The sequence below is a fragment of the Pan troglodytes genome, chromosome 9 (genome assembly GCF_028858775.2).
Source record: "Pan troglodytes isolate AG18354 chromosome 9, NHGRI_mPanTro3-v2.0_pri, whole genome shotgun sequence".
Lineage (NCBI taxonomy): Eukaryota > Metazoa > Chordata > Mammalia > Primates > Hominidae > Pan > Pan troglodytes.
In genome coordinates, this window is record NC_072407.2 from 125837664 (window position 1) to 125854845 (window position 17182).

The 17182-nt window shown below is 37.5% G+C and overlaps 1 protein-coding gene across 1 annotated transcript; it reads left to right on the plus strand.

The window, feature by feature from the left end:
- The first annotated feature begins 2830 nt into the window (after window positions 1–2830).
- On the plus strand, window positions 2831–9889 carry OR8D4 (olfactory receptor family 8 subfamily D member 4). The gene is made up of 2 exons (XM_054661771.1): window positions 2831–2921; window positions 7081–9889. The coding sequence occupies exon 2, from the start codon at window positions 7096–7098 to the stop codon at window positions 8038–8040; it is 945 nt and encodes a 314-aa protein (XP_054517746.1). The 5' UTR covers window positions 2831–2921; window positions 7081–7095; the 3' UTR covers window positions 8041–9889.
- Window positions 9890–17182: the final 7293 nt, after the last annotated feature.

Here is a 17182-nt window from a genome sequence, read left to right on the forward strand (position 1 = left end):
GTCACTCTGGGCTCTGGTAGTCTCACCAGTGCAATGGAGCTAAATGTTTAACTCATTGAGTGGTTACTGCCACTAATGGGATCAGGTTTACAAAATGCCTGGATCAGTATGCAACAAATATCAGTTTCTTTTGCCATTTCTTCCCGTGTGTGTGTGTATATGTGTGTACGTGTATATGTGTGTGTACATGTGTGTGTGTTTGCATAAGTGGGTCTGTAGGCAGGTGAGCAGGTCAGACATATGTAGACATATCAGGTGATATAGTGAAGGCCATCTTTAAGATTCCATTTTCATCAAAACCAGGATTTCTTGAAAAATTCAAAAGGAGAGAAAGCAGGAACTTGATTTGCTGAATTTGACCTAGTAAAAGAAGCCATATTCACCCTTAGGAAGGTGAGAACAGTATGGAGGCTTTCACCGAGAGCTGACTGGGCCATGTTTCTTTGCATTTTCATGGTACTTGAGGGAAGTAGAAACAAATTTAATTTTAGTATACAACTCTGGAAAATATTGCTGCACCATTAGCATTTCTTGGATAAAAGCTCTAGCAACGTACAGGGCAGAATACTAAATGTGAGCAAGGTGTCTTTGCTTCACCTACTCTTGGCTCCGTTTGGACTAAGACAGCAGTGCCTGGAGGAGCAGCAGCAAAGGCCAAGTTTGCCTGGTGGAGGCAGCTGCACACTGCTGGGTAGGGTGGAGCAGAGTTTCTTCCCAGTGGGCAGGAGGTTGTTTTCTAGGACTTATCATGGTGATAGTGAGAGTGGTAGGAGGAGGCTAATGGTCCTGTGGTTCTTCCCAAACCTAGACACCCCTACTGAGTACGCAGAAGGCCCTAGCTGAAGGGTTACAAACTAAAAATAAACAAAAGCCCAGATAGCAATAACAAGAAGAACAACAAAACAACCTCTTTAGATTCCCAGCTTTATACTAGCCCACCTGACTTTATACTTTTCTCATTTCTGACCAAAAACTTCCTGTACACATTGGAAGGAATCTCTAACAAAACTATAAAGAGATTGCTATAGCTAAGTTAACTTTGACTTACCCACATTAACAAAGAAGACTAACATATAATCTGAACATTTCTCTTTGCCTTTGGATTATATTTCTTCATTTGCTTTTTTTTTGTTTTTTTGCAATCAGATATGCTCCATATTATATTTGTGTAGCAAATCACTAATATTTTTTAGTTTCAAAATAAACTATTTGCATAGTGAGGCAGCAATACATACACACACACACTCTCTCTTACACACATGATCATAACAGGGATTTACTTCACTAAACATTATTCATAATATGTATAATTCACAGGCTGGTAATGGGTATCTAGACTATAGCTGAAGTTTTGTGTTTTAAGCATTTGACTCCAGTAGGCCTCTATGCAATAAGCTTGCTTGGACAAGTATAAGTAGGATTGATGGTTATTTATAATATTTGATTTTAAGAATAAGCAAGAATATTGTGTGTTACATATCTGCTCTTCTAATACCATAAGCTTCCTCATTCATGGCTGATTTCCCCTGGTTAAGAATTGATCTCATTTTGTTATTTATCTAGTAAGTGAAAATCCTCTCCTGTAAGTTGGCCTATTTTAATCAGCATTTCAGATCACGATCTTCTAGACAGGAGAGAACAAAGTGTTTTGATTGAACTAGATGCTGGGTAGGAATGAGGATGATGCTGAAAAAAGTAAATTCTACTCTAAGCCGGTCATTGCGATAGGCCCTAATGAATGAGAAATTGTCCCTTGTCTCAACGGGCGGGGGGGACAATTCCCAAAGAGCAGGGAAGACAGGCACAAATACATGTATGGGGGGACAATGTTAAAGCAGAGGTCAGTACACTGGGAGAATAGTTAAGGGAATAGGAATGGTACCAAAGCACTTTTCCCAAGGAAATAAATTGACATTAAAACATGTTTTAATAACCATCCAATATGGATGGGGGAAAGACCATGCTTTATTTATCCCGGCTCCATCTCCAGAAATTTAGTGTCTTTGACATGGTAGACACTATTGATTATGAGATAATCTGAAGTGGTGTCACAGTTTTCCCCAAAGCCAGATCTGAATATAGCTGTTTGCCCCTGAAAATGTGGAGGCTTTAAGTGCATGTGTTATTTTAACAGAGCCACAAAAGGCTCACCCAAGGATCACCAGGCACATTCTTCCAGATGTCCTGGAAAGCCATTAGAACAGACTGGAGGGCTGGACTCAGACTCATTCCTCTGACTCTTCTTCCAACATTAGCAGACACTAGAAACACTGAATCTACTGCTTTCATCCAAGAAACACTTCAGCTATTCCCAGTGTTCTTCACATATTCCTTAGGTTTTCTACTTCTCAGTTCCTTTGCTTATGCCTTTATCTACGTCTTGAATATTCTTTCATATCCTCTCAGCTTAAATGGATCCTCCCCACCTTTGAAGGCATATTTTACAATCTACCTTTCCATGAAGATCGTCCTTATCGCTCTAGACAGTAATGATCTGTTCCATCTCTGACCTCAAAGTCTACCTACTGCTTATTATACCAAGCACTGTCTATGATGCCTCATTTGTTCAACATTTTAAAATGCAAGCCATGTGTTAGACCATGTATCTTCCCCGACTGAATGGCAAGGGGCATTAGTGTGACGAATCCATGTTAGATTCCCAAAATGATAGGCCAGTTCATGGATAGTTCTTACAAATACATAGGCTGCTGTACCTCAGGAGACAAGAAACCCTTGGGACTACTGGTCTTTATATTTCTTGACACAAAATACCTGAACTGAGAATAAAAGTCATAGCTTCTTGTTAGCTGTTGTCACTCAGACACTTAAAGAAGAAGGTAAAATCAATCCATCTCTACTCCTGAAGTGATGAGGTTAGGAGAAAGAAGAGATACTCACCTACAGTCTTCAGGAGGAAAAAGGTGAGCTTCAGAATTATGATGTTCATATTATAAGTATATTAAAATGTGTTCTGAAATCAATTCCCGATTGTCCCCATGGGTTCTCGAGCTGCATGTTTGAGGCCACTGAGTCACAGAAGTTTAGGGAAGAGGCCATAGGCATCCATCTCAGACTCATTTATGCATTGTCCAGTCACCTTACCTAAGTATCTTGTGTCTAATATATGAATTAATCTGTGAAATCACCTGCTTTAAAAATATATTTACAAATATATTTATGTGAACCTTATAATATGTAAAATACATTCACAGTTATTGTCTCATTTGATTTGCATAACAATCTTTTGAAGTATTTATTATTTTTTACAGATTAAAATGTGAAGTTCAGAGAGACTTTATGAGTCAAAGGTTGCACTGTAAATCTTAGAAATGAAAATGATACTGCATCTTATAACTCAGGGTTCATGGTCTTTCTGTTACCTCTGTACTAATGGTTTCTTTCTTTAAAAGGGGACAATTCAGATTTGAAAGATTTAGGGGAAAAGATCACATTCTAGACTTCTGTTGTCCAGTAATATAGCCACTAGCCATAGGTGGCTACTGAGCATTTGAAATCTGACCGGGTATAAAATACACTATGGATTTCAAAGATTTGTATAATAAAATAACGTAAAATATCTCATTATTTTTAAAATATGAATTATATGTTGAAATGATGTACATGTACATCATTTTGCATGTACAGTTGGCCTGTGTGTCTGTGGGTTCCACATCTGTGGATTCAGCCAACGGCAGATGGAAGATTTTTTTAAATGGGTGGTTATATCTGTACTGAATATGTACAGACATTTTTCTTGTTATTCCCTGAACAATATACTAAAAGAAATATTTACATAGCATTTACATTATATTAGGTATTATAAGCAATCTAGAGATGATTTAAAGTATACAAAAGGATGTGCTTAGGTTATATAAAAATACGACACCATTTTAAATCAGGGACTTGAGCATTCAGGAATTTTGGTATCTGAAGGGGTCCAGGAACCAGTCTCCTATGGATATCAAGGACTGAACTGAGTTAAACAAAACATACTAGTAAAATGTATTTTATCTTTTTATTCTGACTTTTTACAAAATGAACTTCTAGGATGTTTTAAATTGCCCATGTGTCTGCATTATATGTCTATTGGGCAATGCTGATCTAGCATTTACCTTTGCAAAATACTTCCAATAGTCATAGTTTTAATAATACTGTGAGATGCATTGAAATGTTTAAAAACACTTTTCTTATGATTTTAAATTGCTAAAAACCACCTGAGTCCTGAATGAGGTCTGAATCAATGTAGTAGATTATTTTGGTCAGAAATACAACCTCATAAATTTGTATCCCTAGGCTAGTCAAGTTTACTGTTTATCGGTTGGTTAAATAAAGTAGATGCTGGTTATCACTGCTTACTTTTGTGTGGACTAAGATGGAATGTGTATAATTTTTCTTCCTACAAATGCAAAAACAGAATACAATTTGTTGCAATAATCTATTTGACGTGCACATTACACTGCCATGGAATCTCTGAGTTTTCAAATAGGTGGCAAAATACTGAAATGTAAAATTGTACAGTTTCTATTCTTCATCTGAGAAGGCTTTCCTTGAGAAGATGTCTTCAAAGATGGGCTTTACATAATCAGGTAATGCTTTCTGGCACAAAATGAATCAGAGAGAAAAGTTTAGAGAAGGAAACAAGAAAGAAGATCAATGACTTCAGCTCTAGGAGAAAATAACCGAAAACAGTGCCTCTCAAATGTTAATGCACTCACAAATCATGTGAGAATCCCACTAAAATGTAGATCCTTACTCAGCGGGTGTGAGGTAGGGCCTGAGACTGTGCATTGCTAAAAAAATCTCTTAAGTGATACTGCTACTACTGGTTCATAGACCACACTGTGTAGCACGAACCTAAACCACAGAAATGTTTTAGAAAGTGAGAACACAGGAAAAAGAAACCTCACAGGCTTGAGAAGAGGGAAGAACAGTGCAGGACACTAGAATAAAACAAGGAACATGAGCAGAATAAGACATTTTTCTTGGAGAGGGAGCCCAGTAGGAATTAGGGGGCATGCAGGAGAATTAAATATAAGAGTGGTCAGTGTGTTTGTAACACTCAGGACAGATTTTAAAACATGCTTTAAAAAACCCATGATATTAAAGACAAAAAACTGAGCATATAGGTTTTTTGAACATTACTTCAATAAGCCTGTGTGACTAGACTACACACATGCATGCTAACTGGTAAGGAGTAATGGGAAAGGAAGACTCCGGGTATTTCTGTAACAGGCAAAGAGCAATTGGACACTCACTTTTGCACGTGATCCTCCATCTCCATCATTTAGGATGAGAGAGGAGCAGATACAAAAGACACAGGTTCTGAAGAATGGGGAAGCCTGCTCAGAGAATAGCTGTTCAGTGCTCATGCAGCTTATTTGTTTTAAACTGTGAGAAGGATTTAGGAAATAAGGAGTCACCTGCATCCTGGGAACTCAAGGTGCCTACGGAAGTTTGGCTTGTCCTATTACAGCAGTAATATATTGGAAACAAGAAGACATGAACAGCTTATTAAATAGCCAGGTAGCTGGGCAGAATGAGAAAATGCAACCCTAGACAGTTGAGCCATTTGGGCAAATATGAGAGTCTAGAGTGAGCTCTGGGAGAGGCCCAACACTAAACAAAGGGTCAGCTTTTTCAGAGATAAGGCCACGATTGACCCCAGAATAGACGATTCCAAGATGTGTGCTATGTGGGAGCCTCCAAGTGGCAACACAAACATCTGGGTTGTTTGCATTGCCAGTAGTGGCAGCACTAGTGTGTTATATTGGACTCCATGGCCTTGGCAAGAGATGTAGCCTTAGCCTGGAGGATGGCCAGAGATCCAGAAGGCAGAAACAGTTTGGGGAAGTCTGCCATTCTACTGTCATCCAGCTTTTTACTCAAGTGTAGGAATAAACTTCCCACCTGGAAATCAATGTATGATTAGATTAAAAATAGAACAAACACACAAATGAAAATATAGTTTTCTAAAATACATTCTGAGCCATGCTTGTGCTATAAAATGTTTTTAAAAAGTGTGCAGTTGGCCTATCACCAAGTAAGTTTGATAAATATTGTATTTATATAGTCCTTCAGGAGGACTGAGGCATCCTGCAGTTACAAAACCAGTTTAACTATGTAATTCAGGATGTCTGAAATCATATGATCCTCAGATACTTATTTAATGTGACACCTTTTAACATCTCCCTGGAATTATTCTTTTGCTGAACACCCTTGGAAACCTTGATGTAGAAAATTATAATTCACCTTAACAGTAGATACCTTCTCTATAGGAAATCCTGGAGGAAGAGTCAGCCTTTGGCAAATGTGTCACTAGCAAAAGTATTCTCATAGTCCTCAGCCTCTTGTTTATTCACCTACTTAACTAATTTGCTTTAAGAAACTGTGGAGTCCTAATTAGGGAAGGAGAGTCAGGCTGGTGGGAGCAGGGAAAAGCAAAAAGAGAAAGCAGATGAGCTACAAGTCTGCCTTTCTTCATGGCCCAGGACACACAGCCCTCCTGCACAAATAACTCACAGTCTTCCTGCACCCAACTATCACCAGACACCTGCAAATTAGCTCCCTGCAACGTTGGTGTTATCAGTACTGCACAAAGCCGTCTTCAACAAACAGCATAAATACCATCCTATAAAATTTTCAGCAAGCCTTTGTCTCTTTGCAGTCAGCTTCTGCTGACTAGCTCGTTGTCTCCCTGGCAACGTATTTTCCTACTTTCTCTAATTAGTCTGTCTTCCTTTACCTACAACTGTCTTGCTAAATTCTTTTACTCCAGTGGCTGGCATTTCTCCACAACAGAAATCCCCTGGTTTTAAGCATTAGTCTTGTCTCTAACTCTGGAGTAAAAGGTTCTGTCGTTTGCTAAGAGAATTTGTTCCACTGGAGGGTATGGAAAAGTGTGTTTCTGGTTCCTAAAATCTATGGGTAGGTAGATGCTTACCGACTCCATTTCATCTGAGTGTTCACTTTTTGGTTTTCATAACACAAAGTCAGTGTTTTCATAGATAGAAAACACTGATATTTGTTTTCTATAGAAACAAACACTGATAGAATTTGACTTTTTCTCTCTCATCTCCACAGATTTCTCGGAGAAGAATGGGTGTAAAAAACCATTCCACAGTGACTGAGTTTCTTCTTTCAGGATTAACTGAACAAGCAGAGCTTCAGCTGCCCCTCTTCTGCCTCTTCTTAGGAATTTATACAGTTACTGTGGTGGGAAACCTCAGCATGATCTCAATTATTAGGCTGAATCGTCAACTTCATACCCCCATGTACTATTTCCTGAGTAGTTTGTCTTTTTTAGATTTCTGCTATTCTTCTGTCATTACCCCTAAAATGCTATCAGGGTTTTTATGCAGAGATAGATCCATCTCCTATTCTGGATGCATGATTCAGCTGTTTTTTTTCTGTGTTTGTGTTATTTCTGAATGCTACATGCTGGCAGCCATGGCCTACGATCGCTACGTGGCCATCTGCAGCCCACTGCTCTACAAGGTCATCATGTCCCCTAGAGTCTGTTCTCTGCTGGTGGCTGCTGTCTTCTCAGTAGGTTTCACTGATGCTGTGATCCATGTAGGTTGTATACTCAGGTTGTCTTTCTGTGGATCAAACATCATTAAACATTATTTCTGTGACATTGTCCCTCTTATTAAACTCTCCTGCTCCAGCGCTTATATTGATGAGCTTTTGATTTTTGTCATTGGTGGATTTAACATGGTGGCCACAAACCTAACGATCATCATTTCATATGCTTTTATCCTCACCAGCATCCTGCGCATCCACTCTAAAAAGGGCAGGTGCAAAGCCTTTAGCACCTGTAGCTCCCACCTGACAGCTGTTCTTATGTTTTATGGGTCTCTGATGTCCATGTATCTCAAACCTGCTTCTAGCAGTTCACTCACCCAGGAGAAAGTATCCTCAGTATTTTATACCACTTTGATTCCCATGTTGAATCCCTTGATATATAGTCTGAGGAACAATGAAGTAAAAAATGCTCTGATGAAACTTTTAAGAAGAAAAATATCTTTATCTCCAGGATAAATATGCTCTTTATTAAGATCTATTTCTGTATTCATAATCATGATTATATGTATATATTTATACCTTGACTATTTAAAAGTAATTTGAGGGCCAGGTACGGTGACTTACGCCTGTAATCCCAGCACTTTGGGAGGCCGAGTTGGGTGGATCACGAGGTCCGGTGTTCAAGACCAGCCTGGCCAAGATGATGAAACCCCATCACTATTAAAATTACAAAAAAATTAGCAGGGCATGGTGGTGGGCACCTGTAATCCCACCTACTTGGGAGGCTGAGGCAGAAGAATTGCTTGAACTTGGGTGGCAGAGGTTGCAGTGAGCTGAGATCGCACCATTGCACTCCAGCCTGGGTGACAAGAGTGAAAGTCTGTCTCAAAAAAAAAAAAAAAGTAATTTGAAATAAGATGAAATTATATATATTTAGATTAGTAAATATATGCACAGATAATTACATTAATAACATGTAAAACAACATATATGAAAGTGAAAAGTAAAAAATATTTTAAATTTAAAGTTAATACCTTTGCTGGGATTGAACAACAATTTTTATCTTTAGTTTCCTGAATCCAAGCCCAAAAGGAAATCATCATCATGGTGTACTGCATAGTCATATCAGAAGAAAACCACACCTAATTTCAAAAAAAATTGAGCAGCGTGATGGAAATTATTACAACAATTTTGTAATAACTGTGGGAGAATTTTTCTTGATTGTTTCTTATAAAGGGCTTCTTGAAAGCCAGTATTGTCTTACAGTGTAATGCAATGAAGAAGATTCGACAAAGGACTAAGCTAATATGGTCTCAGTATTTGGCAGCTGTTGATCCAAAAATAAGACTTAACAACGACTAGATGAAGAGATGATGTTTATAACCTTATTAAAATGTCTTGTTTTTTTTCAGCATGACCAGTATATGTGCAGTATTTTGTAACTTTCTGTTTGTTTCTTTTGAGTTGGTATTTTCTTTGTAAGCTGTAACTAGGTGTCTTTAATTTCCTCCACATGTTTTGAGATAAAGATAATGAAAAAGCTTATGATTTTTAAGAATGAACCTATACAGTGAACCAAGATAGTATGCTGTATGGGGAATGTGATGTATTAGCTAATTCATTTATTCAGCATATGCTTATCATGGACACCATGTGCCAGGCACTGTTCTGAGTGTTGGAATATTATGGTGAATATGATAGACAAGGTATCTCTTTACTTTTAGGGGGTGAAAAAGATGATAGATAATACAGAGGTAGTTCAGTGAACAAACATAATTATAGACATAGATAAGTCCTTTGGAAAAAATGAGTTATATAATTTTCAGTGGTTCAAATTCTACTCTCAATAGAGCTCTTTGAAGAAAGGACATTTGAAATGAAACCTAAATGAAGAAAAGGGTACAGTTATGCAGAAACCAGAAAGGCAGCGGCAAGTACAAAGTCGAAGGCTGGAACAAACTTGGCCATATTCAAGAAACAGAGAAGGCAGTATGGCAGACGGTCAGTGAGAGAGGGAGAAAAGGAACCAAAGGAGGTTGGATAAGTAGGCAAACTCTAGATCACTTAGGGAGTTTTAATTCTATCCTAAGTACAATGAGAAGCAATTGGAATGTTTCAAAAGCAGAGCGATGTAATCTGTTTTACATTTGAAAAATATCTTCTGGTTATTGATTAGAAAATAGATAGATATTTATGTGTGTGTATGTTTGTGGGAAGGGTTAGATAGGGAAAGATAGTGCTATTGGCCAGAGTGGAAGCAGAGAGGGTACTTTTGATGCTGTTAAACTTATTTCGGTAAGAAACAATGTGATTTTAGTTCCAGGAATAGCAGTAGAAATAAAAAATAGATTCAAGACACATTTCTGACTGTGAATAAATAAGATTTGCTGTTGAATTGAAAGTGTGATGCTTGAGGATGATATATTTTAATAAAGTTAAAATAAAAATTTCAAAATAAGGAAAATATAAACAATAAAAGTGAGTCAAGACCAGTCAAAATAAAAACACAGATGGATCATAAAATCCAAAGTAGTTGCAATGTTTGATCTTCATATCTGTCTGAGTTTCCAAGTAGCCAAAATTAACATAAATATAATAGTAGAGTTATACAGTTTTCAATGTATGTTAAACAATGCTTATTATAAAGAAGCAAGCCTTTCAGTTATTCATAGTAAGCAAAGTTTTCTCATAAAGTAAAAATCACTTCTAACTCATTTTCTCTTCCCCAAAGAAACAAAAACAATTTACATGGAAATTTACATAGGAGTTACTGACAGATACCACTAGACAGAGCTTTTGCAAGAAGGAGAAAAGCTGTGTTTTTTATATAAAGTGCTTAATTTTTTGTGTGTGTTATATCTCCATTATGGGATGCCTCTCATGTTACTGATTAGTTAACAAGGACCTGAGATATTTTTCTACTTAGAAGATTTTTCTCACTCCTGTTTAGAAGGTCAGTTAAGAAAATTAGGAGAGAGTAGGTAAGAAATGGTTTGACCGAGGGATGATACATAGGTGGGGTTACTGCATTTACTCTTGTATGCATATCCATGGCAGGCATAACTTCTGCATTATGGGACTCCAAAAAATTCAGATGTGGTGTGGTCTTTTTTTTTTTTTTTTAAACTCAGTGCTCAAGACTACCACTGTCATTTGACTAGCAATGACATATATAAAGAAATCTAATTTCCTTGGGGCTTTTACTAATTTTATACGCAGCTTATTCATTTTCAATACATTTTCCAAGGCTGAGAGACTACATAATGATTTAGGAACAACATCCTAGCTAGGGCTAAAGAGTATTTGTTTTTTGTATGTTCTCTTTGCATATATTCCATTTAAAATTTTGAAGGTGGAAGGTGGAGCAAGAGGGTAGAATAGAAGCCTACATTCTTTGTCCCTCTCTGCTGTAACATCAAATTTTTAACAACCATCTGCACACAGAAAAGCACCTTCACAAGAACCAAAAAGCAGGTGAGCAATCGCAGTACCTGGTGTTAACTTAATATCATGGAAAGTGGCATTGAGGAAGCCAGGAGAGACAATATAGAATCACCATTGCCATCTTTCCTCTATTCCCTTGCAGTGGCTGTGAAGCATGTAGAATCTGTGCACTTTGGGGAGGGAGAGTACAGTGACTGGGAGACTCGGCATTGAACTCAGTGCTGCCCTGTCAAAGCAGAGAATAAAGCCATGCTAGGCTCGGCCAGTGCCTGCACACAGAGGGACCATTTGGACCAGCCCTAGCCAGAGAAGAATCACCCATCCCAGCACTCAGAACATGAGTTTCTTACAAGCCTCACCACTGCAGACTAAAGTGCTCTATAGTCCTAGGTAAACTTGAAAGGCAGTCTAGGGCACAGGACTGTAATTCCTAAGCAACTCCTAGTGCTAGCGTGGGCTTAGAGCCAGTGAACTGGAGTGGCATGTGACCTAGGGAGACATCAGCTGGCATGGGTAAGGGAGGACTTGCACTATCCCTCCCCCAGCCCCAGGCAGTGCAGCTTGTAGCAATGAAAGTGACTCCTTCCTTCTGCTTAAGAGGCGGAGAGTGAAGAGTAAAGCAGACTTTGTCTTGCATCTTGGATATCAGCTCAGCCATAGTAGGATAGGGTACCAGGCAGAGTTGTGAGACCCCCATTCCTGGTCCTAGTTCCTGGATGACATTTCTAGACTCACCCTGGGCCAAAAGAGAGCCAGTGTCTTGCAGGAAAAGACCCAGTCCTGGCAGGATTCATCACCTGCTAACTAAAGAGACCTTGGTATTTGAATAACCAGCAGTGATACTCAGGGAATATGCCATGGGCCTTGGGCTCTGAGACATGCTAGCTTTAGGAGAGACTCAGCATATTCCCAGCTGTGGTGGCTACAGTGAAAGTCTCCTGTTTGAGAAAAACAGAGGGAAGAGTAAAGAAACTTTTTGTTGCACCCTAGTTACCAGCTTGGTTACAGTGAGATATAGCAACAAGCAGGCCCAAGTCCAGGCCTAGGCTCTTGGACAGCATATCTGGGCCTGCCCTGGGCTATAGGGGAGGCCACTGCCCTAAAGGGTGAGTCCCAAGCTTGGCAGTATTCACCACAAACTGATAGAAGAGTCCTTGGGGTTTAAGCAAACATCAGCAGTGGCCTGGCAGAACCCCCCATGGACTGGTGGTGGTGGCCACAGAAAGAGGCTCCCCTGCCTTTGGTAAGGGAGGGAAGAGTGGGAAGGACTTTGTATTGTGGTTTGAGTGCCAGCTTAGCTGCAGTAGAACAGAACATCAGGTAAGGCTTTTGACTCCAATTCCTGGCTCCTAGACAGCATCTGGGGACATACCCAGGGCCTGGGGGACTCACTATCCTGAAGGAAAAAGCCTTGGGCAAAACCCAGTGCTCTGCTGGCATCAAGTCTGACCCAGTTCAGTCCCAGTGGTGGTGGCCACGGGGTGCTTGCCTTACTCCCACTGTGCACACCAGTTCCAGGTGGATCAGCACAGAGAGAGTGAGACCCTGAGTATTTGGGAGAAAGTAAGGGAAAAGAACAAGAATCTTTTCTGGGTAATCCAGAAAATTCTTTTGGATCCTATCGAAGACCAAGGCAAGTCGGCAAAAAGCACAGCATTATTAGGCGTGGGGCACATGTCCCTTTGAATACCTGGAAAGCCTTCCCAAGAAGGACAGGCACAAACAAGCCTACTGTGAAGATTACAAGTGCCTAACTCTTCAATGTTCAGACACTGAAGAACATCTACAAGCATCAACACCATCTACAAAACATGACCTCACCAAATGAACTATATGAGCCACCAGGGTCCAATCCTGGAGAAACCGATATGTGACCTTTCAGACGGAGAATTCAAAATAGCTGTTTTGAAGTAACTCAAATAATTTCAAGATAACACAGAGAAGAAATTCAGAATTTTATCAGATAAATTTAACAAAGAGATTGAAATAATTAAAAAGAATCAAGCAGAAATTATAGAGTTGAAAAATGCAATTGACATGTTTAAGAATGTATCAGAGACTTTTAATAGCAGAATTGATCAAGCTTCTGCTTGAAAGAATTAGTGAACTTGAAGACAGCCTATTTGAAAATACAGAGAGGAAAGAGAAGAAAAAAGAATACAAAGTGGTGAAGCAGCCTACAAGATCTAGACAATAGCTTCAAATGCGAAAATCTAAGAGTTGTTGGCATTAAAGAGGAGACAGAGAATGAGATAAGGGTAAAAAGTTTATTCAAAGAGACAATAACAGAGAACTTCCCAAACCTAAAGAAAGACATTAATATTTAAGTACAAGAAGGTTATAGAACACTAAGCAGATCTAACCCAAAGAAGACTACCTCATGGCATTTAATAATCAAACTCCCAAAGGTCAATGATAAAGAAAGGATCCTAAAAGCAGCAAGAGAAAATAAACAAATACCATATAATAGAGCTCCAATACGTCTGGCAGCTAACTTTTCAGTGGAAACCTTACAGCCCAAGAAAGTGTGCCATGACATTTCAATTGCTGAAAGAAAAAAAACTTGTACCCTCGAATAGTATAGTATATCCACTGAAAATGTCCTTTATACAAGAAGGAGAAATAAAGTCCTTCCCAGACAAAAGTTGAGGATTTCATCAACACCAGACCTGTCCTACGAGAAATGCTAAAGGGAATTCTTCAATCTGAAAGAAAAATATGTGAATGAGCAAGAAGAAATCATGTGGAGGTACGAAACTCACTGGTAATATTATATAGTAAGCACACAGAAAAGCACAGATTAATATAATGCTGTAATTGTGGCACATAAACTTCTCTTAAGTATAAAGACTAAATGATGGGCTAATCAAAAATAATAACTACAACAACTTTTGAAGACACAGACAGTACAATAAGACATAAAGAGAAACAATAAAACGTTAAAAAGCAGAGAGATAAAGTGTAGTGTTTTTATTTTCTTTTTGCATGTTTGTTTATGCAATCAGTGTTAAGTTATCATCAATTTAAAATAATGGGTTATAAGATAGCACTTGCAAGCTTTGTGGTAATCTCAAACAACATATAACAGATATACAAAAAATACGAAGCAAGAAATTAAAGCATATCCATAGAGAAAATCACCTTCACTAAAAGGAAGACAGGAAAGAAGAAAAGAAGGAAGAGGATACCACAAAACAACCAGAAAAACCAATAACAAAATGGCAGGAGTATGTCCCCATTTATCAATAATGACACTGAATGTAAATGGTCTAAACTCTCCAATCAAAAGACATAGAGTGGCTGAGTGGATGAATAAATAGGACCCAACAATCTGTTGCCTAAAAGAAACACACTTCGTCTATAAAGATACACATAGATTGAAAACAAAGGGATGGAAAAAGATATTCCATGCTAATGGAAACAAAAGAAGAGCAGGAGTATCTATACTTATATCAGACAGAATAGATTTCAAGAAAAAAAACTGTAAGAAGAGACAAGGAAGGTCATTTTATAATGATATGGGGTCAATTCAACAAAGGATATAACAATTATAAATACATACACATGCAACACTGGAGCACACAGATATATAAAGCAAATATTATTAAAGCAAAAGAGAAAGGTAGATCTCAAGATAATAATAACTTGTGACTTCTACACCCCACTGTCAGCATTGGACAGATCGCCTAGACAGAAAATCAACAAGGAAACATCAGACTTTACCTGCACTATAGAGCAAATTGACCTAATAGATATTTACAGGACATTTCATCCAGTAGCTATAGAATACACGTTTTTCTCCTCAGCACATGGATCCTTCTAAAAAATGGACCATATGTTAGACCATAAAACAAGTCTTAAATCATTCAAAAAATTTAAAATAATATCAAGTATCTTCTCTAACCACAGTGGAATAAAACTACAAATCAGTAACGAGGAATTTTGGAAACAACACAAACACAAAGAAATTAAACAATATGCTCCTGAATGACCAGTGGGTCAATGAAGAAATTAGGAAGGAAATTGAAAAAATTTCTTGAAACAAATAATGGAAACACAACATAGAAAAACCTATGGGCTACAGCAAAAGCAGTACTCAAGAGAAACATTTATAGCTATAAGTAGCTACATCAAAAAAGAGGAGAAACTTTAAGTAAATAATGTAATGATGCATCTTAAATAATTATAAAACCAAGACCAAACCAAATGAAAAAATTACTAGAAGAAAATGAATAATAAAGATGAGATAAGAAATAAATGAATTTAAAATGAATAAAAAATACAAAAATCAAAATAAAAAGTTGTTTTTTTGAAAAGTTAAACTAAATTGACAAACTTTTAGCCAGACTAAGAAAAAAAGACAGAAGACCCAAATAAATAAAATCAGAGGTGAAAAAGATGTTATGACAGATACTGCAGAAATTAAAAAGTTCATCAGTGACTAATATGAGCAACTATATGCCAATAAATCAGAAAGTCTAGAATAAATAGATACATTCCTAGACAAATACAACCTACCAAGATTGAACTAAGAAAAAATCCAAAACCTGACCAGACCAAGTAACGAGATCAAAGCCATAATAAAAAGTCTCCCAGTAAAGAAAAGCTTGGGATCCAATAACTTCATGGCTGAATTCTACCAAATATTTAAAGAAGAACTAATACTAACCCTACTCAAACTGTTCTGAAAAATAGAGGAGGAAGGAATACTTCCAAACTCATTCTATGAGGCCAGTATTACCCTGATACCAAAACCAGACAAAGACACATTAAAAAAAAAGAAATTACAGGCCAATATCCTTGATGAATATTGATGCAAAAACACTTAATAAAATACTTGCAAACCAAATTCAAGAATACATTAAAAAGATTATCCATCATGACCAAGTGGGATTTATCCCAGGGATGCGAGGATGGTTCAACATACATGAATCAATCAATGTATACATTATATCATCAGAATGAAGGATAAAAACCATATGATCATATCAATTGATGCTGAAAAGTATTTGATAAAATTCAACCATCCTTTCATGAAAAAAAACTCAAAAATTGAATATAGAGGGAACAATCATCAATATAATAAAAACCATATATGACAAACCCACAGTAAATGGGGAAAAGCTGAAAGCCTTTCCTCTAAGATCTGGAACATGACAAGGATGCCCACTTTCACCCCTGTTATTCAACATAGTACTGGGAGTCTCAGCTAGAGGAATCAGAAAAGAGAAAGAAATAAAGGATTTGTCTAGGAATGTATCTATTTATTCTAGATTTTCTGATTTTCAAATTGGAAAGCAAGAAGTCAAATTAACCTTGTTTGCAGATGATAATATCTAATATTTGGAAAAACCTGAAGACTCCACCAAAAAACTATTGGAACTGATAAACAAATTCAGTAAAGTTGTAGGATACAAAATCAACATAAAAAATCAGTAGCATTTCTATATGTCAACAATGAACAATCTGAAAAAAATTTAAAAAGTAATCCCATTTACAACAGCGACAAAGAAAATTAAATACTGAGTAATTAACTTAACCAAAGAAGCAAATGATCTCTGCAATCAAAACTAGAGAACGCTGATGAAAGAAATTGAAGAGGACACAAAAAATGGAAAGATATTCTATGTTCATAGATTGGAAAAATAAATATAGTTAAAATGTCTATACTCCCCAAAGCAATCTACAGATTCAGTATAATCTCTATCAAAATACCAATGACATTCTTCACAGAAATAGCAAAAACAATTCTTACACCACAGAAGACCCAGAATAGCCAAAGCTATTCTGAGCAAAAAGAACAAAACTGGAGAAATCACATTACCTGACTTCAAATTATACTGTAGAGCTACAGTAACCAAGACAGCATGATACCGGCATAGAAACAGACACATAGACCAATGGAACAGAATAGAGAACCCAGAAATAAATCCACACATCTACAGTCATTTTCTACAAAGGTACCAAGAATAAACACTGGGGGGAAAACCAGTCTCTTCAATGAATGGTGCTGGAAAAACTGGATATCCATATGCAGGAGAATGAAACTTGACCCCTGCCTCTAGCCTTATACAAAAATCAAATACAGATGGATTTAATACTTAAATCTAAAACCCCAAACTATGAAACTACTACAAGAAAACATTGGGGAAACACTCCAGGACATTGGTCTAGGCAATAATTTCTTGAGAAATACCACATAAGCACTGGCACC